Source organism: Phaeoacremonium minimum (assembly GCF_000392275.1).
Source record: "Phaeoacremonium minimum UCRPA7 unplaced genomic scaffold PA7_03_scaffold_110, whole genome shotgun sequence".
NCBI lineage: Eukaryota > Fungi > Ascomycota > Sordariomycetes > Togniniales > Togniniaceae > Phaeoacremonium > Phaeoacremonium minimum.
In genome coordinates this window covers 190,720-214,257 of record NW_006921017.1, presented here as the reverse complement: position 1 = coordinate 214,257, position 23,538 = coordinate 190,720, and the positions used below count along the sequence as shown (strand labels likewise).

General features: G+C 52.8%; 8 protein-coding genes across 8 annotated transcripts; 4 read left to right on the top strand and 4 right to left on the bottom strand.

Annotated features, from left to right (window-relative positions):
* Positions 1–2,628: 2,628 nt before the first annotated feature.
* UCRPA7_1547 (putative g2 mitotic-specific cyclin protein) lies at positions 2,629–3,880 on the top strand (the record flags this gene model as incomplete). Its single annotated transcript, XM_007914127.1, has 3 exons — positions 2,629–2,931; positions 2,987–3,526; positions 3,665–3,880. 3 exons carry the CDS (start codon positions 2,629–2,631, stop codon positions 3,878–3,880), a joined length of 1,059 nt encoding a protein of 352 aa, XP_007912318.1.
* Positions 3,881–5,793: 1,913 nt separating this feature from the next.
* On the top strand, positions 5,794–7,961 carry UCRPA7_1546 (putative calcium-binding mitochondrial carrier protein aralar1 protein; the record flags this gene model as incomplete). The annotated part of the gene is made up of 2 exons (XM_007914126.1): positions 5,794–5,982; positions 6,048–7,961. 2 exons carry the CDS (start codon positions 5,794–5,796, stop codon positions 7,959–7,961), a joined length of 2,103 nt encoding a protein of 700 aa, XP_007912317.1.
* Positions 7,962–8,707: 746 nt separating this feature from the next.
* Positions 8,708–9,280, bottom strand: UCRPA7_1545 (hypothetical protein; the record flags this gene model as incomplete). The annotated part of the gene is made up of 1 exon (XM_007914125.1): positions 8,708–9,280. One exon carries the CDS (start codon positions 9,278–9,280, stop codon positions 8,708–8,710), a length of 573 nt encoding a protein of 190 aa, XP_007912316.1.
* Positions 9,281–10,176: 896 nt separating this feature from the next.
* UCRPA7_1544 (putative lysosomal cystine transporter protein) lies at positions 10,177–11,107 on the top strand (the record flags this gene model as incomplete). The annotated part of the gene is made up of 2 exons (XM_007914124.1): positions 10,177–10,330; positions 10,413–11,107. 2 exons carry the CDS (start codon positions 10,177–10,179, stop codon positions 11,105–11,107), a joined length of 849 nt encoding a protein of 282 aa, XP_007912315.1.
* A 176-nt stretch (positions 11,108–11,283) lies between these two features.
* UCRPA7_1543 (putative alcohol dehydrogenase zinc-binding domain-containing protein) lies at positions 11,284–12,282 on the bottom strand (the record flags this gene model as incomplete). The annotated part of the gene is made up of 1 exon (XM_007914123.1): positions 11,284–12,282. The coding sequence occupies one exon, from the start codon at positions 12,280–12,282 to the stop codon at positions 11,284–11,286; it is 999 nt and encodes a 332-aa protein (XP_007912314.1).
* A 5,454-nt stretch (positions 12,283–17,736) lies between these two features.
* UCRPA7_1542 (putative fad binding domain protein) lies at positions 17,737–19,270 on the bottom strand (the record flags this gene model as incomplete). Its single annotated transcript, XM_007914122.1, has 3 exons — positions 17,737–18,888; positions 18,939–19,123; positions 19,234–19,270. The coding sequence occupies 3 exons, from the start codon at positions 19,268–19,270 to the stop codon at positions 17,737–17,739; spliced, it is 1,374 nt and encodes a 457-aa protein (XP_007912313.1).
* Positions 19,271–19,876: 606 nt separating this feature from the next.
* Positions 19,877–21,342, bottom strand: UCRPA7_1541 (putative dna-directed rna polymerase iii protein; the record flags this gene model as incomplete). The annotated part of the gene is made up of 2 exons (XM_007914121.1): positions 19,877–21,141; positions 21,207–21,342. 2 exons carry the CDS (start codon positions 21,340–21,342, stop codon positions 19,877–19,879), a joined length of 1,401 nt encoding a protein of 466 aa, XP_007912312.1.
* An 866-nt stretch (positions 21,343–22,208) lies between these two features.
* On the top strand, positions 22,209–23,198 carry UCRPA7_1540 (putative urease accessory protein; the record flags this gene model as incomplete). Its single annotated transcript, XM_007914120.1, has 1 exon — positions 22,209–23,198. One exon carries the CDS (start codon positions 22,209–22,211, stop codon positions 23,196–23,198), a length of 990 nt encoding a protein of 329 aa, XP_007912311.1.
* Between the last annotated feature and the right edge of the window lie 340 nt (positions 23,199–23,538).

The window sequence follows — 23,538 nt, the reverse complement described above, 5'->3', positions numbered from 1 at the left end:
GCGTCAAAGAGGGGTGCGCAGTGGTGTGTGTCGCAACGCCCACTTTAATTGATTGAATGATTGCTTGCGTGCGTCTTTTAGTTCCAACTTGGAATGCCGGAAGAAGACGGTCTGGCCCAGGCGAAAAGAACACATGAGAGTTCCTTCGCTAGTAGATAACCTTAGCAGACGGCCGCCCGTATATTAACTCAAAACACCCTGCTTCAAGTCAGAATGCGACAGCTACTTGACTGGTGCAAAACGTTGCGCTGGCCGCCGACACCTGGGCCCCGTCTCCACTGGCCACTGGGCCCGACCAGCGCGCGTACCGCTGGACCGTTTTCTTCGGCCGAGTTGTACAAAGCGCGCGACTGGAAATCGAGCGAAAATGATATTGAAAATTGGACAGGTAAGGTTTCTAGCATCGAGAGCAATTGTCTTGCGACGAATTCTCACGTTGGGAGAAATCTCGCTGGTCAACTTGCGGAGAAGACGACGCTCGGGAGCGCAAAACTCTTGCACGTGACTGCGCAACAGGTTCGTGATGCGACATTCCACCCGAGACGCGACAGGAGGACCCAGCTTTTTCTCGTTATAAACGCGCGCATAGATGTCCAACGCGGGTTAAAACTGAGGTGCGATATCTGACTGCCTAAGTCTCTAGAAGTTCGTGTTTTGTGATGTAAGAAACCGTAGTTGTTGCGATTTATGTGCATCTGTAGCTTTGCTGATTGTTTTTGGGCAAGCACGGGAGACGCGACTGGCATCATCGACGTAAGAACGATGCGCAAGACACTTGGTCCGTGCACGGTGTACCCATATATACACGTGACTTGCCATCGTTGTCCGGTTGTCGCGACAGGGATTAAGGTACGTACCTGACTAGCGTTCATGCAAGGTTTATTTACCACCTAAAGACCAAAACAAATATGGCCCAGTTAGATACGCCATCTCGCTTCTGGGCAGTGATTTGGCACGGAGCTCCAGCCAACATCGGCTTGACTGACTGTGAAAAACACCAAAACAAGGCTGCTAGGATTTCTGAGCTGGCCTTTCCACAAGACCACAACAACAGAGCAGCCCTCTCGCCCAGCTCTTCCCCCGCTTCGATACACCCAACCTCTCAGTCACTTAGCACACGGATAGCCGCGTGAGAGCAAAACACGGCTAGCAACTTGGCTCCTGTTGATGGAGTGACCCGACAAGAGCTCCTTTTCCAGGTTCCTCCCTTCGCGGCACCTTTGTCTGACTCCAGCTGCCACCCAAACAAGCAAGCACTTCTCGCAGTTGCTTCATCTAACGTTAGGTCCTCCGTCTTGTTTTGGAGTAGCTTCCGTGTTACCTCCATCTCTTCGGTGAGACGAGACGTTGTACAGATTCGTTGTACCCTCCGCCTAGCACAATTTCCCTGCCAACGTGCCCTCGTTCCTGACCACTACGGCCCATATCTGCTGCAATTACCAAGACAACGGTTCTGAGACAACGAGCCACGGCTCCACGGGTCATTCCCGCGGTCAACGAAACATCTATCCTTCTTTTATGACATCTACCGCGACGTCTGAAGTTCTCCCCATCCATTGACTTTTCCCTCCCTCGCCCATTTCTCATCTCAGCGTCCTTGAGCAGAGACTTGAAGTATTTGCTAGGCCGAGCAGCAGCCCGATAGTGAAAGAATGGACGCGAAAGTGAGTCTTTATTGAGTCGACCTGCTTGAGAAGTCTCGCGCTAGGTTCCTTTTAACAATAACAACTCGCCAACCTTCTACTCCCAAGCAACACAAACTGACAATCGTCAACCAAACAGCCCCAACGACCGGTGCGAGCCTTCGCGGCGCTGGCTCCTAGGAACGAGAATCACGTCGCAGTCCTCGGAAACCTAGATCCCAGCCACAACAGACAAAAGTCTGCTGGTAATATTCAGAACATGGCTACCATTGGATTGAAAGGTCCCGCTAAGAGAACCGCGTTTGGGGACGTGAGCAACACCGCAGGGAACATGATTCGCATCGATGGGAAGCACATGGTTAAGAATACTAGCGTAAATACGGTTTGTTACGCGATGGACAACAAGGAGAACCCCGCTCAGTCGAACGAGGCGTTCCTTCGTCCTCCGCAGAGACCTTCCCAGGGACCGAAGCCTTCTTCAGCTCCTGTCCAGGCACCAGCCGCCCTCGGTAGCTCCTTTCATCCCCTGTTGAGTACCTCTGGTGAATCACAGCAGCAAGCTACGAAGAAAGCGTCTATGATTTACCGAGACGGGCAGGAGTCGCACAACGAGAAAGCCTCGATGCCTCCGCAGCTTCCCACTTTATCACGACACTACAGGAGTCAACCACAGCTTAAGAAGACAGAGGCTCCAGTTCTTCGCCGTACTCAAAGCAGACACCTGGATAAAGTGGAGGAGTTCATTCACGTTGATGACGACGTCACTGAGGCATCTTACGAGGACGCCTTAGAAGAACTCTCTCGTGAGGAGGACCATCATATATCATCAGATACTACTCAGGAGTATATCAGTGAGCCTGCAGTAGATCTGAGACAGAGCCTACCTGATCCTCAGGAGCCGCCAGTTACATATGAGATGGCGCCCCTTCTATCACTTCCTGCCGCTGTTCCTCTTCCTTCTTTCCACAGTTCCGAGCCCAGTAACATGGCCCCACCAATCTTATCTGAGCCCGAGGAATATTGGGATGAAGAGGAAGATGAGGATCTCTATGACGAGCAAGGATACACAACTGCCCACTCATACCGCTCTCATGGGGACAACACGACTGGCGGCGCCACGGTTGTTCTCGCTCCCAAGGTCACCGCAAAAATTCAGAAGGAATTGGATGAAGCCAGGATCTTGACCGAGACGTCGCTATCTCAAGAGGATATTGACGAGGAAGAATGGGATGTGAGCATGGTTGCTGAATACGGGGAGGAGATCTTCTCATATATGAGAGATCTTGAGGTAAGTACTTGCTAGATACTCTTCAGAAGGCCGCGTCGCTAATTGGTTCCTCTAGATGCGCATGGTACCGGACCCTCACTACATGGATATACAGACGGAAATCCAATGGTCCATGCGGTCGGTTTTGATGGATTGGCTTGTCCAAGTCCATAACCGATTTTCTTTACTACCGGAAACACTGTTTCTTACAGTTAACTATATCGACCGATTCCTCTCCCGCAAGATCGTCTCTCTCGGCAAATTACAACTTGTTGGCGCCACTGCCATATTCGTTGCAGCTAAATACGAGGAGATCAACTGCCCCTCTGTGCAGGAGATTGTCTTCATGGTCGATGGCGGCTACACTGTGGATGAGATCTTGAAGGCAGAACGCTTTATGCTCTCCATGCTTTGCTTCGAGCTGGGCTGGCCTGGTCCAATGAGTTTCCTCAGACGTATCAGCAAAGCCGACGACTACGATCTGGAGACTCGCACATTGGCCAAATACTTTCTCGAGGTCACAATCATGGATGAAAGATTCGTGAGCAGCCCGCCTAGCTATTTAGCTGCTGGCGCCCACTGCTTGGCGAGATTGATGCTCAAAAAGGGAGATTGGGTAAGTCTCATTCCCGACATTTGCGAACCTTCACTAAAATCCATGTGGTCTCCCGCACACGTTCACTGGTCTGGCTATACATGGTCCCAGCTCAAACCGCTAGTCTCTATGATTCTAGAATGCTGCCAGTCACCCCAGAAACATCACAATGCAGTCTACGAGAAGTACTGCGATCGCCGATTCAAGCGCGCTGCTGCGTTCGTCGAAGAGCAAATCGGTCGCGGCTTCACACTGCCCTACCACCATTCCCTACCTCGCCCTTCCATGGCTTCGAATATCATGGACGACGACTCAGCGCTTATGCGATATCCTCCACCACAAACTTCAGGGTTGCTTATCCCTATTGAAGGCTAATCTGAACTTACCCGATGAACATATTCGGAGCCATTACAATTTCTCTGTACATGTTAGCAGTCGGATACTTTAACCCACACATCCTAATACGTGTGGTTTAAATATCTGAATGATCGCCTGGCTTCCCCCGTCCCAAGACGATCTCTCTTATTATATCGCATAGAATCACGACGAACCCATCGGACGGCAATGCGCTTCTTCACATCCCTGTCACAAAACCACCCAGTGACCGACACGATCTTCGTCCTGCGACGTTGTTACGCTTGCACGCGTGACAACTCTCCAGCTTGTCACTCCGATCCTCATCGCGGAGACGGGACCGACTGGGGAGGTGTTCGTGTATTTAATGTTTGCCACATTGCACATCCCGACATTACGATGCCCACGAGACTCATGACATTTCTCTCTCCCGATGCCCTCTTTTGGCTTCTTTTCCACGACAGGAGTTTGCGACTCCTGTGGCGTTGAGGGCATTTACAGGACTCCAATATTGCAGATGGCATGGACGGAACTCTGGATTACGACCACGGCAAAGAAAAGAAAGAAAAAAGGCGTCAGAAATACTAGCATGCTAGGCATTTTCATGGCCTATGGTATAGAAAGGAGAGATAATTTTTTTCTTGTAAACTTATAATGACCTAGCTCAAAGGGCTCTTCTCGTTTCTTTGTATCGAGTGTGTAATCTGGACGGCTCGTAGCTTTGCGAGTCAATTGCCAGTATAGTACTTATAAGCAATCGAATTATTCTCGGTCTGAAGATAAATATTCGGCTCATCTGATTTTGCATCTGTATGGGTAGGTATGATGCACGTAGATACAGACAAGTCATGGCAACGCATGCGTAAATAAGTCTCTGAGAGCTTCCAGGCTGGCTCGGCTGGCTACAGCTCCAATAGACCTGGGTGATTGCCTAACCGCACCATTAGAATTGCCGGAATGAAGAGTCATTGAACTGTATCCACATGGCTTTGGCTGGTGTGAGACCTCTCCACACAGATATCGCAGGGGAGCTGTAAGCGCTGAAAGGCTATCTGGGGTCCCCGACTCCGGCGCCCTCGCCTCACCGCTATCACTCAAGGACCCACCTAGGAATCTTGATACCACAAACACACCATCTCACGATATATCAGTCTATGAGTAGCTCGATTGCCATCGCTGCATTATACTAGAGCGTGCTCATAAATAGAAGGAAAATGTAAACAGTTGAGCTGCGCAGATCGACAGGGACGCAACGCTCCTGCAAATCTGTAATCTATTTCCCGATCCGCCACCTCCCGGCCAGTCCCGGGTTTGGTCCCACCACGCTGGGTTAAGGCTACCAAAAGAGGTATAGCGCTCAGACTAATGGCACTCTGGCGGCCGGAAATACCTGTGGCCGCTGAGTGGTTCCTGAATCTAATGAGCTGTATGGCTGTCCGCCAACTGGGGGAACCACCTAGCAATCGGCCAGCCTCTCCGACGAAGGGGAAAAAATTGCGCCAAATTCTGGGTGAAGAATAATTGTCTTATGTCAACAAGCTGGGAATAGTCTCCTTTCTGCAAAGTAGCTATACAGATCTCATTCGCGTGCCTCCCAAGAAATCTCTCCTCAACTTCTTTGGCCCTCTTTTCCTTTCTATGACCCGTCTGCCCTCTTTTTTGGTCTAGACGTTCCCCGGTCGTGCGCGCTGGAGCTTGGAAGGTCAATCCCCGAAACACCGAAATACCTGTCCTGCCGATATCGTGGATTTGAGTCAACCACTGCCACTTCCACTCCCCCGTCGTCGTCGATCGTTGTGATTGCACACTCATTCTCTCCCAGCATCCTGCGTCTTCTGATGCATTAACGGCATTTGTCACCCTTCACTACCTTCTCACTTCTCAGTTGATGAACCCCCCTTTCCAATCCTTTGAACCCTGGCGAATCTGCAACGATGGCGACAGCAGTCCAAGTGAAGGAAGCGGTCAAGGAGACCTTGATTGGCACAGAGGAGCCGGTCAGCATGTCAGCGCAGACAAAGACACGGTTCTACCAGTGCGCTGTCAAGGACCCAGAGACCGGGGAGCTCACAATGGGCCCCGATGAGTTCATCAATGCTGTCGCACCAGCTGATGAGGACTATGTAAGCTTAACACTACCATGCGACACACCCCACAATCAATTAGCTAACAAAGCTCTGTTCAACAGCACAAAATCAAGCGCGAGCAATACACACTCCTCTTCCGTGTCGCCGACCGTAAAGGAACCGGCAAGATCAACCTGTCAGAATGGGCTTACTTCGAGAACTTGTTGATGAAGCCCGACGCCGAGTACGAGATTGCATTTCGACTCTTCGACGTCGATCGCCTGGGCACTGTCAAATATGACGAGTTTCGTAAGCTTTACGAGATGAACAAGGGCCCAGATACCATCCCCTTCGACTGGGACTGCGAGTGGGCTAAGCTCTACATTGGCAGCAGGAAGAAGAGGCATGACATGGACTACCAGCAGTTCTCCCAGATGTTGCGCGGTCTGCAAGGCGAGCGCATCAGGCAAGCTTTCCAGCTGTTTGACAAGGATGGCGACGGCTACATTGAGCCAGAGGACTTCGAGCGCATCATCCTCGAGACATCCAAGCACAAGCTGTCAGACCATCTCCTCGAAAACCTGAGCACATTGTGCAACATCTCTAAGGGAAGCAAGGTCTCGTATGCGAACGTGCGCGCCTTCCAGAACATGATTAAGGAGATGGATCTGGTCGAGCTCATCGTGCGCAGAGCTTGCGCTAAGAGCAAGGACGGAAAGATCACCAGAGCTGAGTTCTTGAACCAAGCCGCCAAGGTCACACGCTTCTCTCTGTTCACACCTATGGAAGCCGATATCCTTTTCCACTTCGCTAGCATCGACGAGCCCTCCGGTAGACTTAGCCTCGGTGACTTCGCAAAGGTGTTGGATCCGTCTTGGAGGAGTCCGGCGTACGAGGACGGCGACGGAGATGTTATTGTGCAGACAAAGTCATCGGCCCAGAAGTTCTTGTCATCAGCTCTTGAGTCTGGCTATAATTTCCTCCTGGGTAGTGTGGCTGGTGCCTTCGGCGCTTTCATGGTGTACCCCATCGATCTTGTCAAGACCCGAATGCAGAACCAGCGAGGCGCACAGCCTGGACAGAGATTGTATAAGAACTCAATCGACTGCTTCCAGAAAATCATTCGAAATGAAGGCTTCCTGGGACTATACGCCGGCGTGCTGCCCCAACTCGTTGGTGTGGCCCCTGAGAAGGCAATCAAGCTTACAGTGAATGATCTCGTCCGAGGTTGGTTCACAGACAAGAAGACCGGCAACATTTGGTGGGGACATGAAGTTCTTGGTGGCGCCAGCGCTGGTGGGTGCCAGGTCATCTTCACCAACCCTCTCGAAATCGTCAAAATTCGTCTACAGGTGCAAGGCGAAGTGGCCAAGAGCGTCGAGGGTGCCCCTAAGCGCTCAGCGATGTGGATTGTCCGCAATCTCGGTCTCGTGGGCCTGTACAAGGGCGCATCTGCGTGTCTGTTGCGTGACGTTCCCTTCTCCGCCATTTACTTCCCGACATATGCCCATCTGAAGAAGGACATGTTCGGCGAATCGCAGACCAAGAAGCTCGGTATCCTGCAGCTGCTGACTGCTGGTGCCATTGCTGGTATGCCCGCTGCGTATCTGACTACTCCCGCCGACGTCATCAAGACGCGACTTCAGGTCGAGGCTAGGAAGGGTGAGGCAACTTATACCGGCCTTCGACATGCAGCCCAGACCATCTGGAAGGAGGAAGGCTTCCGGGCATTCTTCAAGGGTGGTCCGGCTCGTATTTTCCGATCGTCTCCTCAATTCGGTTTTACGCTCGCGGCGTACGAAGTCCTTCACTCCACGCTTCCCTACCCAGGGAAGGCGACACAGGGACAGAGCCACACTGGCGTTGCAGATGCTATGTCCACTCTGAAGGACAAGATCGATTCCAGCCCGTTTGCACGCAGCCGAAATGCGCTCAAGATTATTCTCGACTTGGATGAGGACTTTGGAAAGATCAGACTGCCTGACCAGAAAGGCTGGAAGACTCTCCCCGGCTTGATGGGTGGGAGCAAGGCCTAATTTCTGCAATGCTGGGGTTTTTATATGCCGAGGGTTCGGCTATATATGCACAAGAGTGGTCCGATTAAGGGCTTCCCGAAGAGGGGCTCAGATCAACAGAACAAATCAATGTTGACAAGGGCATGATGAGCATCATCTATATGCATGGCCACGGCAAAGGTTCAATCGGTGTTCAGGTTACTTGTATCAGGGCGGCATGTCTGAGTCTTTATTTTTCTATTTGATCTTCGTCAATTTTCCATTTTTTTTTTTTTTTGTATGCCGGTTCTTGTCCGACCAATTTTTACACATCCACGCTACAAGGCCGGAAATTCCTTGTGTTGTCCATACACCTACCTACCCCTCACAAACCCCGACTTCTTATAGAAGTTTTCGACAGATGTATATGATCCGGCATGACTGGCATTTACATTTTCACATCACTGATGACTTTGGCATAGTTGCATACGATAGAGGATATAGAGTAGACTCTTATGTGTAGAAGGTGACCGGCGGTAAGGCTGGTGTTGGCTAACATCCTGTGCACTCCATCTCATATCGGAGTCACATCTACTGTACATTGGCTAGATAGAAACGGTGTATGTAGTAGTCCTCGTGGATAATGTCAAAGTCTCTTCAAATCATTCCATGCCCTTAATTATAGCCAATCGATGGCACAGCTTCTCACTCCTCCCATGCTCCTTGCTAAGCTAGGCTGGGCTGTCCCAAGTGAGAGTCACCGAACTTCAGTCAGCACTGTCCTCTGCTCATGGACTTCCAACATACGGTTGCATCTCGCTCCCCTGTCGACTCATCATCGATCGCTTCAGCCAATCTGCATACACCTCAAGCTCGGCAGGACATCCGACGATGCGCACGGTCTTTACCCCGCGGACGGCTTCAAACGGCCGCAAGGCGGCTCGGCGCCATGCAGCGCCGTTGCCCGCGAACGAAGACATGAACTCGAGGACCAGCTCGTCCACATTCGCAAAGGCCGCGCCCGCATCCTCCGGCTCATAAAACGGCTCCTCGACATCAAGGGGCACCGTGAGCCACCACCGACGGACCATCGCCAGCATCTTTGGATCTGAGAAGGGCCGGCTGCGGAGCCGCAGGCGCGCCTGCTTGGTGAGGCGGCGCATGTCGGCGAGGAGCAGGTTGGACCCGTAGAGCACGGGCGTCGCCTCGGCGTTGATCTGCTTGCAGGTTCTGAGCAGCGGCGTGCCCAGGGACAGGCGTGGGCCGCCGGGTACGGGTCGCAGTTTGTCGTAGTCTTGAGTGACGAGGAGGTATGAGTAGATCTCGAGACGGATCTCGACGGGAAGATCGAGGAGGTGCATCGTTCTTCAAAGACAAAACTGCTGTCCTCGTATGGGTATTACCCCCTGACGATAAAGCGCCGAGGTAGATGACTGGGACCTTCGTTGATCTGTTGACTGGGGTGCACATGCCAGTGTTGTGTGATGATGGTGAAGCAGTGTGGCAGCCCAATTCGACAGAAACTAAGCCAGTTTCGGTAATTAGCTGAAGTCGTTGTAGGAGCAAGACTACCAACACCCCGACTACGCGATCACTTTCAAGGGTCGATATTCATCGATAGCATTTGAGGATGGATACTTGACTCAACTCAGTAGTATCTGGCTTTACAGCTAACCTCCTCGAGGTTCGGACTCATGGAGGAGAAAGGGTTGATAAGATAAGCTGACATCGACCGTGGCTTGCTTTCCTGAGGCACATCCTATTGGTCATCATTCCTACAGCTACTTAGGGAGACAAGGAAGGACGATGCGAACCAGCAGCTCAACCTGGATAGCTTTATACCTACATAAGGTAATATACTATCTTACACTTGGGCTGTAGGGACACGCCGTTGTTCCGCTGGTTAAGGTAAGTTTGCGGGCATGCACACGGGTCTTGTAATACAGTGGGGTGACAGGACGGGACCTGGCATAGGCGGGGCTAGCAGCCGAGCCAAGCTCGGAGGCCGATGCTATCTAACTACCTAAGTTGCTGAGAAATGACGCTATCGGTGCCGGTCCATTCACAATGGGACCCTGGATGTGCACATCGCACTCCCCTCACCACATACAACTGCCTTCTGCCTCTCACAGTTTAACAAGCCCATCGTCTCTCTTCACCGACGACTTGCCGAGTTGGAGAACTGCTCTGTATCCCTCATCATAACGCCACCGTCAAGCCGCATGTATTGCGCCCGGCTGAGCGTCACTTCACCACGATGACGTTCACCTTCCTCGCCTTGCTCTCTGCCCTCTTCGGCTGGATCTACACCCTCTCCTGGTCTCTGTCCTTCTATCCGCAGCCGCTCTTGAACTGGAAGCGCCGCTCGACGTCCGGCACGACTATCGACTTTCACATCGTGAACGTCTTAGGTGAGCACTCGGCCCGCAAATTACCGCACAGCGGCTCCCCGCCGGAATTTCCATGGCCAATGGTGCTGACATTCGCCGCCAGGCTTTCTCGCCTACCTTGTGTCTAACTGCGCATTTTACTGGTCGCCGGTGATCCGCGCTCAATACGCGGCGCGCAACCACGGGCTGACGCCGACCGTTGCCTTGAACGACATCGCCTTTGCCGGGCATGCATTCGTGCTGACCTCGATCATCTTCACCCAATACATCCCGGGTCTCTGGGGCTTCGCGCCGTCGCTCAGCAGCACCCGGCCGAGCAAGACCATCGTGGGCATAGCGCTGGGCTGCATCGTGGGCGTGCTCGTCGTGGTCTTTGTGGTCTGGCCGTCCGAGGCGAGCGGCGACGCGGACCCGGTCACGGACTGGGTGTGGCTGGACGTGATCTACGCGATCAGCTTCGTGAAGCTGCTGATCACCGTCGTCAAGTACACGCCGCAGATCCTGACCAACTTCCGCAACCGCAGCACCAAGGGCTGGAGCATCGTGACGATCCTCCTGGACTTTGTAGGCGGCATCCTGTCCATTGCGCAGCTGTGCGTAGATAGCTACATCCAGCGCGACTGGAGCGGCATCACGGGCAACCCGGTCAAGCTAGCGCTTGGGAACGTCAGTATCATCTATGATATAATATTCATGGTCCAACATTATATTTTGTACCGTGGCGCAGAAGGCAAGGCTGAAGAGAGGGACGCTTTGCTAGAGAACGGGGACGGGGTTCGCCATGGAAGGCTGGACTAAAGGGCGGAAAAGGTGGAAAGAGTAGACAGTGCTCCAAGTGACCGGATGAGAGCATTCATAACTTGATTAAATCTGACGTATATAAGCATGGCATGGCTAGGAGTCTGGGCATACAAAAGGGGGATCATATAATGGCATAATTTCATAGACTATTCTTAGCTTTCCTGACTATCTCATTACGGTGCAACAGACAGCACAACTTTGCCGCGCAGATGTCCACCACGAACTTTGTCGAAAGCTTCTCCGAACTCCTCGAAAGCAAAGGCGCTGTCGACCACAGTTGTGCACTTCTTTTGCTCGATCAGCGAGGTGATCTTTTCCAGCTGTCTCCCATTCGCCTCAACAATGAAGAACAGGCTTCGTACATTATCGGATATGCCGACCTGGGGCTTCCTCATCTCTGGTGGTTGAACGATACTAATCAGCATGCCGTTATCAGCCTTCACACATAACCAGGCCTGTTCTAGCGTGCTGCCACCGACACAGTCTAGTACGAGATCGAAACGCCCTCTATCGCTGACCCAACTGGCCAAGTCTGAGACTACTGTATAGTCCACAACTTCGTCCGCGCCAAGCCCCAGGACAAAGCCCGCGTTTGTCGATCCACATGTGCCAACAATGTGGTCGACGCCAGCCAGCTTGGCGAGCTGCACAGCCCATAGCCCTACGCCGCCGGCCGCGGCGGTGATCAAGATCCTTTTTGACCTGTTCCGAGAGAGAGAGGACTCGTCTCCTGGCGCGGCAAGGCCACCATGGTCAAACAACGCCTGCCATGCGGTCAACGCGCTCAGGGGCACTGTCGCGGCCGCTTCCCAGCTGAGGTTCTGCGGCTTGCGGCCTAGCTCAGCGGTGAGGGCAATGGAGTAGGGCCGCGCCGAGCCCGGGCGGTCAAAGGCAGTGCGTGCATAGACATCCGCGCTGGGCTGGAAGGGCGAGTCTGGCGGGGCCGCTATCACCGTTCCCGAGACCTCGTATCCGGGGATGGCGTGGGGCGATACTGTGGCGGGCTCGGGCCACGAAAGCTCGCCGTTGGTCAGGGCCACAGCATGTACAGCAAGAAGATGCTCATCTGGGCCAGTGGGCGTAGGAACAGGCGGTGTGAGGAGGGTGAGGTCGTGGGTTTGGGGGTTATGGACAAGTGCTCGTGCTGCGGAAGGAATGGCAGTGTTGCTCATGCCTGCTTAGCTAGACTCTAAGAAGCGTGTAGGAGGTATATGACGGTGCATGCGAGAACTTGGCCAATCTCTTCCAAAGTCGCAATGCAGAGAAATTGCATCACACGTCAACCTCTGCCCCACTGCTAACAATTCGGCACCTTTATGAGGGTACTTGACGAAGACTTCCAGGTGAGGTGATGCGATGGGCTCTCCGGAGGGTTTGCATCAAGTATTTGATTCTCCGCGGCCGCGCATCATTGATGCTGACAAACCACGAGCAGCACACGTTCGTGGAAATGCAACAGGAAAGTGGAGGGGACAGATGATTCGGCAAATAGTTCCTTCCTCTACTTCCATGAAGACCTCAAGTCGCACCCACCTGCAGCACCTCATGCGACGATGAAGACGCGATTGGTTTGTAGTCCAAGGGCTGTCCAAGTCCCTGCCTTCCCGCGCTGACAATAGGATTTTTGGACAGTTCCCTTCCCAGATTCCTCAGATGACTTCCAGCGCACCAAAAGAGACGGGCAAGGTATCATAACCTTGATAGAGTTGAATGAACCTACTGTAATAAACAGTATCTGTGAGAGACCCCATGCGATATCGCGATTCTCAATATTCAGTGTCTCCACCTTTGAGCAATCAACGTCTATTACCGTGGAGTGGAGGAGGAATACAGTGTGTCGGATTGCGAATGATGGCGGCTCTGCGGCTCCATTCTCCAACAAAGAAGATCGTCAAGAGAATTACCTTCAATGTCCAAGTACGGATTCAGCGCTCGCACAGGCCCTCGCCTTCAAAATAGCATCCTTGATGCTGATCCCGCTAAACTGGACCACGCTGCTTGGCGTTTATTAAAGAGCTTACCGGTGCAGCGGTTCACAGTCGGGGAGATTGCTAGTAGTCGCGCATTGGCACTAAAAGGACATCGTGCGCAGTAGGCGATAATGGGATCAGTTGCAACCAAAACTACTTCTGGCGGTAGCTGCTTGTAAACTAGGACAAGTCTGGAAATCTCATCGCAGGAATGGCGTCAATGCGCGAGAGGATCCATCCCGATTGAATTCGGAAGGCAACACCTGCAACGAGGTTGAATGGTGAAGGAATACGTTAAAGCAGCCCCAAGATCCACACTCTCGTCGCCTTCGCATCGCGCGTTTCAGACTGGGGTGTTTGCTAGGAGGACAGCCCCTTTGGTGTCCACTCACACATTCACAGACGCCACAGCGTGACAGCCTTTCCCGCTTGAGAAGATCTTTAGCGAAGCCATGCGCTCAGGCACTTCCAGGTCGGCCTTCAAAAGCCATCTCTTGTCGATCACTACTAGACAAGAGTCTCGATTCTGGTCTCTCGAGTCGCGATACAGCCTCCTCATACGCCACCACTAGTCAGTTGGTCGTCTGAAGTCGTTGGAGGCGCTTCCCCGACATGAGCACCATGTTGCTTGTAAAAGTCGAGACTCTCCAGCCGACCTTATCTCCCAAGGAGGATCCTGGTCTCTGAGACGCGCGCCGCGCATGAAGTTCCTGATAGCATAAGATTGGGGTCCTCGATCATGCACTCGACAATTTGAACCTGGCTGAGCCACGACTTCACCCGTTCGGCACTCAAGGCTTCCAGCACTCTTCCAGGGTTAAGTGCATCTCCCACCTTCCTGTCATGATCGAAAATGCTGCGGCGCGGGGTGCAGGTCGATAAAAGAGAGAGCTATCATGTTTCACATCCTCCCGCGAAACAATCTCCATGTCGATTTATGAAGCTTTGTAGGGCCCCTACAAAGTGTGTGTCCTGCTGCAAGTCAGTCACCCCTTATCATGTCTGTTTCGGGACAAGGGGCTTCTCGAAGCTCTATTTGGGGATTCCACAGAGACTTCAGACTGGGGGACGACCTGACTGACCACCAATTGGCCCGTCACATCGTTGCATTTAGGGCATTTTAGTGCTTGAGTTCCCCACTCGGAAGACGGCGAAGTAGCTGTGGATGAGACCATCGATGCCCGTCGAGTCTCAAAACTCCACTTCCAATCCTACACCTCATGAACTGGCGCAGTTCCTACTGCTGACTGAGCCGTAGCGAGTGGAGAGTGTAAGACTGGTCCATTGCGAAAATGACGCGAACATCGAGCATTATCAAGGTGCCGCATATCAACTTTTCAATAGTTCCTTGGATGCCGTTGTCTATAACGATCCGATGCTTGCCTTTAATATTGCCAATCGGACAATAGCCGGCAATCCGTACCAGACTTGGCCTTCTGAATCATTACAGCTCTATAGCGAGACTGGCCCGGAAGGAAGCTGCAGGAACATCGCTCTAGGGCATGGGTGATACCCAATCCAAACAGCTGGGAGCCGGGGATGACAGGCACATCAGGCACATCGCTGATCCTCGGCTTCCCTTAGCCGAGCAGGGATGTCAACCTGTGTCCCTGGCTAACCCCCTCTCCTTCCAGTCTCAGCTAACATCCTTCTCCTAGGGTCTTCATCACACTACACGAATGCATCCGGGATCACAACTCCCAACACAAAGCACCATGCGAAGTGAACAATCACAGTGGACAGTATAAACATCATCTGCCGTTGGCCTCACCTGTCGCTTCAACACGTTTACGGGTCCGTCGTTGCGCCAGCATTAGGCTATTGGGATGAGATATTGCGCCGTCACAGTCGCTAAGGATAGCCGAGCGGCCGTGGCCTCAGTTGATAATGCAGCCCAATAGCTCCGGACGTTTGGTCACTTTGGTGTCAGCCACAATGCGCGCCGAAGGGCCCTACAGAATCCGTCTGCAGCGGAAATGGGACATGGTTGCCGCAGACAAGGGGTACGCAGAACGTGGCGCGAGGTGGTGAATCACCTAAACGTCTCTTAGATGGCTGTATTAACCCCATCCAGTTTCGGCCGCCTAGCATCTCACGTAACTCCACTTCCAACTTGTAAATTGAAACCGTCTGAATCCCACAAGGGGAATGCTGTTGTGTTGAAGCGAACCTGACAGGGCTGATCCCTCCTTGTCCAGGCATCTCCTGCATCTTCTCGCGTGGCAGCCCAGAAGCTCCACGTTTGTACGCCGCTCCTTGTGCCCACTCATCTCCGTTCACCGGCACAGGGCCCAATGTTTTGCCCAGTCTTCTCTTTGCTTATTTTTACCCCAGGGAGTTCCCAGGATGTGACTTGCTTCTTTTCCATTTTGTCTGTTTCTGCGATGATGCGACTTTGAAGCCCTCTGTATACCGTCGATACCGAGAGTAGAGCCTGGAGCACTACTGTAGTTGTCGTCGTCGTCTCTAGTCGGCTGAGCAGTATCCCCGACTAGGTCCTCCTCTTGGCAACGGCCGGCCTCATGGCCGCGAAGGTGGACCTGACGGAAAACAATGGCGGTGCGCTCGTTGGCACCGCTGCTGTCTTTCTCGCCTTGACATATTTCTCCGTCTTGTTGCGAACATATGTCCGCGCTGTCTTGACAAATGGGTTCCAAGTAGATGATTGGCTTATGCTGATTGCTCAGGTACGGAAATCGAACAGCAATTCCGTCTTTATGTTGAAGTAACTAATCGTGATGTCTACAGGCTGTCTTCACACTTTCATGCGCATTCATCCTAGTAGGAGTTAAAGATGGCATTGGTTTACATAATGACGCTTTGTCCGACGAGAAGCAGATACCAGCTTTAATGGTTCGAATTCCATTCTGCAAAAAACAAAATCAACAACACAAAAAAGGCTAACATGGACTCCAGTGGCAAGCTCTTGCGACAGCAACATACATACTGAATATGATGTTTATCAAGCTCAGCATAGCCGTCTTCCTACTACGTCTCGCTGTACAGAAACGGTACAAGTGGATCTTGTACGTGAGCATGGGCGTGATTGCGATTTGGTCAACAGTCCTCTTCTTCTGGGACATATTTCAATGTAGTCCTGTCCAGGCACAATGGGATTTCACGATACCTAACTCGAAATGCGTATCTGCCAACGAGATCGTCAATGCAGCCTATGCCCTCAGTGTCATGACAATCATTAGCGACTGGCTTTATGCCCTTTTGCCAATTCCAATGATTTGGCAAGTTAAGATGACTACGCAAGCGAAGGCCACCGTGGTCGTTATCTTGGGCCTGGGAATTTTGTAAGTCTGGTCCAAAGTTTTCTTTTCTCTCTGTGTGGAACGTCAAATATATGCAGGAACAGGGGAGCCTGGAGATCATTGGTGGCTAACAGATTGCTACGCAGCGCCTCGATTGCAACGCTTATTAGGCTAAAGTTCCTTGCCGACCTGACGGATACAGACGACATTCTCTGTAAGGATCCCGCCCCTACACCGACGTCTCTTTATTGGAATTATTGTTCTTTTTATAGCCGTTCTACCGTCTTGCTAATTATTACTACACAGTTGCCGGCACTGATGCCATGGTATGGACTTTGGTCGAGCCAGGAGTCGCTATCGTTGCATCGAGTCTCGTTACCATCAGACCTCTTCTGCGTGCATGGCGCATCAGGGGCTTCCAGTCGACTGAGAACAGCCGTAGTTACGGCTTTACAGGCCGTAGCGGGGGTCTCAGGTCAGGCACGCAACGGTCAGGGCGCGGCAATATGCCAGGCTTTGGGCCAGGAGATCTGACACTCATTGACATGGAGACTGGTGGCCGCGACGCCAACAAGAGCTTCCCCTCTCAAGGGACAACCCTGACCGATAAGAGCACCGCATCTGGGAGATTATCCCGCATGTCGGTCGCTTCAGCCAAATCCCAGCAACCATGGGGCGGCGCTATCAAGGTAACACCAAGGCCAGGAGAAAGTCCACCTGAGAGCTCTAAGAGTGGTGTCTTTGTCATTGAAGGTCCTACGCGTGTCCATGAACATTGGCAGGGCGAGCCTTCGCCAAGCGAGGCTTCTGACGATATTCACGGGCTTGAGGCGCAAAGCCAACACAGCGGTAAGGTCGGGCTCGGCTGGGGAAGGTAGCATTTGCCTTCCCGTCCTGGGCACCAGGGCTGATGAAGACTGTCTTACAGCACGCGGAAGGCACCTGTCTTCGAAATTCTCAATCACTCCGAGAAAACCGACATTTCCTATCGAATCTAATACCGCCGCGGACTACAAAAGGTCGTAGATGCGGATATAAACATATACATCACACGGTCAAAAAATAAGGCTGTGGACAGGCAACTGGTTTATTATACTATGTATTGGGAAACGGAAAGGGAACTGGGCCTGATTTTGGGAAAAGGTCCTCTTGTTGGCGATGAAATGCTTATGCATTGGGCTTTGGCTCAAATCATAGAGGGGTGGATCAACAAGAACGGGTCATACTGCCCGCTCTTGTGGATGGCCGATGTGCCATGATCCATCTGCACTGTACATATCTATCACTCTGGGGAATAAGGATACCCTGGGCTGAGTAGGCGTTCGCTGTACAAAGAATTTACTACACGTTTATAAAGCGACTCAACTGCCGTTTATGCATATCTCTAATAAACGTTTCAGAATGGGCTCTCCTGGTATGCCTTCTCCGCCTCCGCGTAAGCGTCATACGCATACAGGAACGCTTGAATGTCGGGACTAGTCCAGCGCGAGGGGAATCCCGGTTGGACCTCCTTACCCAACTGGCCCAGCATTAGTTTATCCCGTCTCTCCTGCGCTTCCCCGTCCGGCAGGTGGAAGTCATCCCGCTGCTTGAACGTCTCCAGCTGGATCTGCCGTCCCCGACCCATGCGCAGCCGCTGGTACATCTCCGCGACGCGCGGCAGCTTCTCTTTCTTCTTCGCCAGACTTACTTTTCCTAGCAGATGGCCTAGCACCGCGCCGTCTTCCAGGCTCGAGTTGGCCCCCTGAGCCAGGTACGGCAGCATCGGGTGGCAGCAGTCGCCAGCCATGAAGAAGGTCCCGTCGTCGCGCGCCCACTGCGGCAGTGCGTCGAGCCACATCAGCCGCCACTTGTGGACGGCCTGCACCTGGCCGATCAGCTTGCGCAGGATGGGGTCCCAGGTCGCGAAACGCTGCCGCAGCTCGTCGAGGTCGCCCGCCTGCTTGTTCGTGTCAGGCGGCAGGTCGTCTGGGCATAGAAATACGAGATTGTACACGGAGCCCCCGCGCATGGGATATCCGACTGCGTGGCTGCCTGCTCCGACCCAGAAGTCCACCCGGGGCCGATCTGATATCCACGCTGCCAGCTCCGGGGCGTGCCACCCCCGGAGGGAGTCAACGGGTAGTGTGATCCGGTAGGCCAGATCACCCGTGAGGATGGCTGGGGAGTCGCGGCCCAGGAATTGGCCGCGGATCGTGCTCCAGAGACCATCAGCCAGCAGGACGACATCGCCAGCGATCTGAGAACCGTCGGCGAGACTCACATTTGCAGCCTCGAAGTCTACAGACGAAGCACGCGAGTTAAGGCGGATGGTCCCTCCAAGCTCCTCGAGGCGTGAGACCATAGCGCGCTGGAGATCAACTCGGTGGACATCCCAGAAAGGGGCACCGTATCGTTCTTGCGTGACCTTCTGCAGCGCTGGCTCGTGTGCAAGCAGCTTCGTCCCGTCAAATCGGTGAACGGACAGCGTCTCAGGGCACGCAGGATTCACCGAGAGACCCCATGTTTGGAGGAGTCTTGCCCCATTAGGGGTGACTTGTAAGCCTGCCTGGAGAAACTGTTAGAGTGTGCAACTTGGTACCCAGGACTATCACTTACACCGAGCTCTTGTAGCTCTTTGGTAGCTTCTAGCACTGTGACTTGATGCGCCGGGTTCGCGAGTTTAGTTGAAACTGCTGCGGCAAGCCCAGCCAAACCTGCTCCGATTACCACGAGGTGGATTCCTTTGTTTGCTTCGTCGCCCATGTTGGAGCAGATATCAGGGGTCATCGGCCATCCATAGGCTGATCATAAATGTTAACAGCTATCCAGGCTTAACAATGAAGCTATATACGTCATTTATTACACTAGAATCACATTCCGATCAGAAGTACCGGGCGATTGTCCTGCATACACAAGAGCCGCTCGGGAGATCCGGTCGGGTTGTACATGTGGTACCGGACTGTGGGGTAAATTGTGATCAAGGTTGCGGGGTAAGGGGTCCGCGATGGGAAGAGATCCGCTCCTGGATGTCTTGCAAGACAGGGGGTAAGAGTGGAGAGATCGATAACACTGATCTTGGTTACAAGGGATACATGGCTCAAAGACGTTGCGGGAAATATGTGTCACATTCGAAAAAGAAAATCAGGAGCAGTGATTGATGCGACCATAGGTCGGGGTATCAATTGATGACCATCTATCTTGTGATGTACAACGGCAAGAGATGCGAGCTTGGGGTCAGATGCTGTTCAATGTCGAGCTCAAGTCCAGGAGTCGGGTAACCTGCCGAATTCGCCGTGGCAAATGAACTCTCTCTGAGCCTGTCGCTTAGGCGACTAAATAGACGCTTCTCGCCTTGAGAAGCTAACATCCAGAGTAGCGGTGGTGGCCTATCTAAAGCCCATCATGAAACGACCCGTGCTGCTCCATGATGTGGCGTCCTATCGACGCCTCAAGATCTCCGTCTGTGAATATGGCGATATGGTGCTCGGACAGATATGTCTCTCTCGTGGTGAAGAGATCTCAGTGGACATGCTCTGGCAATCGAGGCATAGCGCTCATGAAGCTGCATCGATACCATTCGGGGGAAGCTCTGAAGCATCGACAATCCATTCTTCCTCCTCAGCCCAAACTGGCGCGACCACAAACTTGCCCTTGATATCTCCCATGCCATAGCTGTGCCCAGCCTTCTCACCCGGTTGCGGTTTCGTATCGTCCTTCTCGGTGATGATGGCTGAGGTTTGGAAAGAGACTGGGTTGCCTGGTGATACCTCAAGCGTCTTGCCACCCCAGACAAGCTCTATCTTGCCTGATTTGCGGACGTTGAGTTTGCCGACGAAGCCTCCCTTTCCGTATAGCTCAGCATCCGAGGGGATCTTGCCTTTGCTAGCTGTCTCTGGTTCGATACTATCCTCTATTTTGATTGCAGTCTGATCTTCAGAAGTGAGGTCGACTGTACCGCCGCTTCCCTTAACAGGGGCATCAAGCATGACCACATCATCGTTGGGCTCGTCCTTAACGGGGTTTGTAGATTTGGGTTCAGAATGAGCGGCGAGAGGGGGGAGAACTGGCGGAAGTTGGAAAAGGTACATATTGCCAGCCTGAGAGACAGGAGGCACGCGTTCTTCAACAGGTATATCTGACATGTCAACGCCCTCGGGTTGTGTGATGCCGAATAGGCGAAGGATGTATGAGAGATCGTCCTCGGCTTCCTCGTCTTCGGGGTCTTTGGGTGCAGCGCGTCGCGGTCTAGGTGGTTTGATTTCGGTGTTTTCGAGGATGGCTACCTTCTTCTTCTGCTCTGGTGAGGATGGCGGCTTCACGGCAGATCTTCGGGCAGCGAGCTCATCGATTTCGGTTATCTCAATCTGCTCGCCATTTTCGTCTTCGACCTTAATACGTCGCTTTTGTGGGGCGCCAGGCCAGACCTTTTCATCGTCGACGATCTTATAGTCCGTCGCATCAGTCATAATCAAATCTTCCGAGCTGCTAGTTTCACCAGACATCGCTTGCTCTGCAGCCTCCAACTCTGCTGATGTCGCCACAACCACCTCAGGATCTTTATGTTCATGTCGAACCATGCCCATGGGCATGACAGCCCGCTTGCGTCCAACTTCCTCTTCATCTTTCACGTCAGTCAGGTCAATGGTCGGAGCGAGGTCGTCGGCATTGACACGGGGTCCCGAGTTGCGACTGTTACTGCTGTAGAACAGATCCTGGCCCTTCTCAGACTTGACTCCTCGTCCCCGACCGCCTCCTGCGCCGCTGCCTGAGCCGCCTCCTGAGCCACCAGCAAACACTTTGGGCTTGGAGCCTCCATAGTCTATGATCAGTCATTAGCGTCATCGATGGTCATATCAAACCCAAATAACGGCAAGACGAAAGAACCCACCAAGACCTCTCTCGGAGGAGAATGCGCCAATTCCCGTTCCGCCTCGAATAATGCGATCTGGGAATGTGCCACCTCTTCCGCCACGGGCCCTGCGACCTCGCGCCCGATTGGCACGAGCTTTGATCCTCGCATCCAGAGCCGCCTTGTCCTCTTGTTTTCTTAGCTCCTGCTGCGCTAATTGATCACGCTCCGCTTGGGCTCGTCTGACTCCCTTGGGGAGGAATCTGCCTACTCCCGCAAAGCCCGCCGACGAGCTGCCTCGAGCTGCCGGTACCAATGGCCTTGTGGTGGTAGTCGTTGGGGGTTGGGTAGGATTCGTTTGTGAATTTGGTACTGCTGCCGAAGCTTCCGGGGCATTGGCTTGGGATCCGCCATCTTGTGTAGTGGTTTCTGCTGTTGTGGCATCGGTACTCTGAGCTCCTTCAGTCGCAGCGCTTGCCCGTCCTCCTCGAGTCGATGCGCCTCCTCTGCCTCGGGCGCCCCGAGCCCGACCGCCTCTTCCGCGGCCTGCTGGTGGCATTGTTGGTATTCGAGGTGATCGCAAGCCTCGATATCGTGGTATGAAGGGTAATTGAGGTGGTTGTAGGGAAGGGTGAGCTCAAGGTTTGCGCAGGCAAATTTTATCTCGGTTGCTTAGAACTGTCTGTAGTCGGACCTCACGTAAGGTGGGGGACGAACCCAGTCATCGAAATAATTGTTCTGCCTCCAATGACCACGCACAGCAGCGCTGGATTAGGGAAGCACCCCGCGCTATTACAGTGGAGCAGGGCCCGGGACTGTGCTTGTCCCAGTGTGATCGGCAGGCAACCCGAATTGATTTAGTGAACGGGGTTCACGATATGACAATCAAGTTCGTGAAAGCTTTAGTCAACTGCGAGAATGTCTTTGATATAGCTTATGATCTGATCATTTATAACCACTAATTACCCTCTCTTAGCATTGCCATTTCTTGTACAAAATGGATCACTTCTTCTCATGATCAAGCCTGTTTTCATACCATGAACTCGCCGTTCCCCAAGTCTTCATCTGCCGCTGGCGAGGGCAAGATTGTTGTCAAGCGGCTTCCAAACGGTTTGCCAGGCTTGGAGACCATCACATACCAATACCCACTCAAACTCATATCGCCACCACGGCCATATGAGCACCAGAGCATCCTTGTGTTCCTTCTCTCCTACGGCGGCGGTCTGGTTGGCGGCGACTGCGTCAACCTCGCAATCGATGTACAGGAAGGCTCTCGGCTCAGCATCGTGACACAGGGCCACACCAAGATCTTCAAGTCTGTGACGCCCGATATCGTCACGAGACAGAAGCTGCATGTGCAGATCGGAAACGATGCAGCTCTGTGTCTCCTACCAGATCCCGTCCAGCCATTTGAGGGCAGTGTATATGAGCAAACGCAGATCTTTCACCTTAAAGCGGATGCATCATTGTGTCTCTTGGACTGGGTCACTCAGGGCCGGACAGCCCGTGGAGAGAACTGGAGTCTTGTGCGATGGGTTGGAAGAAATGAAGTCTGGGCTTCCGCCAAGGATCTAGGGGCTAAGGAGAGACTGCTTGTGAGAGATGCGGTTATCCTCGATGGAGATCAGGCACACTCACATACGAAATCGCTTCGGGAAACGATGCATGGACATGGCATCTTTGGAACTTTGGTACTTCGAGGACCGTTAATGAAGGCCCTCGGCGACTTTTTCCTAGCCGAGTTCGCGGCTTTGCCTCGCATAGGCGCTCGTGACTTTAGGACTGCCGAAGATAGGGAAACAGAGGATCAGGGCAAGGATGACCACCAGATATGGCGCTCCAACAGGCTCAAAATGGAGAAGACAGAGAAGATACTGTGGTCTGCTGCTAATGTCAGGGGCTGCGTCGTGGTTAAGTTTGGGTCAGCGACTGTCGAGGCTGGAAGGTTGTGGATCGGTTCGATGCTATCAAGGGAAGGTAGCATCGTGAAGCAGTTCGGAGATCAAGCATTGATGTGTGTCCGCTGAATGAGGCTCATACGGCCAGCTTCATGATGCTGATGATGGCGGACTTGCTCTTACAAATTTACGTTCAGTGATCCGCCCTTATCAATTACAGCATAATTACAGCATAAATAGAGTGTATATCACCCCTGATCAAAGATTCAGCTGATACAATCTCGTTAATGGTGGCGAAGTCGATATTTCGCACGTCTTAGGAGCTTGATGGAGCCGCTTATTCAAGCAATATCGGTCTACAAAACATTCTGCCGAAAAAGAGGACAGAATACACATGATGAAGAAAGTGCAGAGCCCCTGAATACTTTAATAGAACCCATCATAGACAATTTATCTGCATTTTGATTAC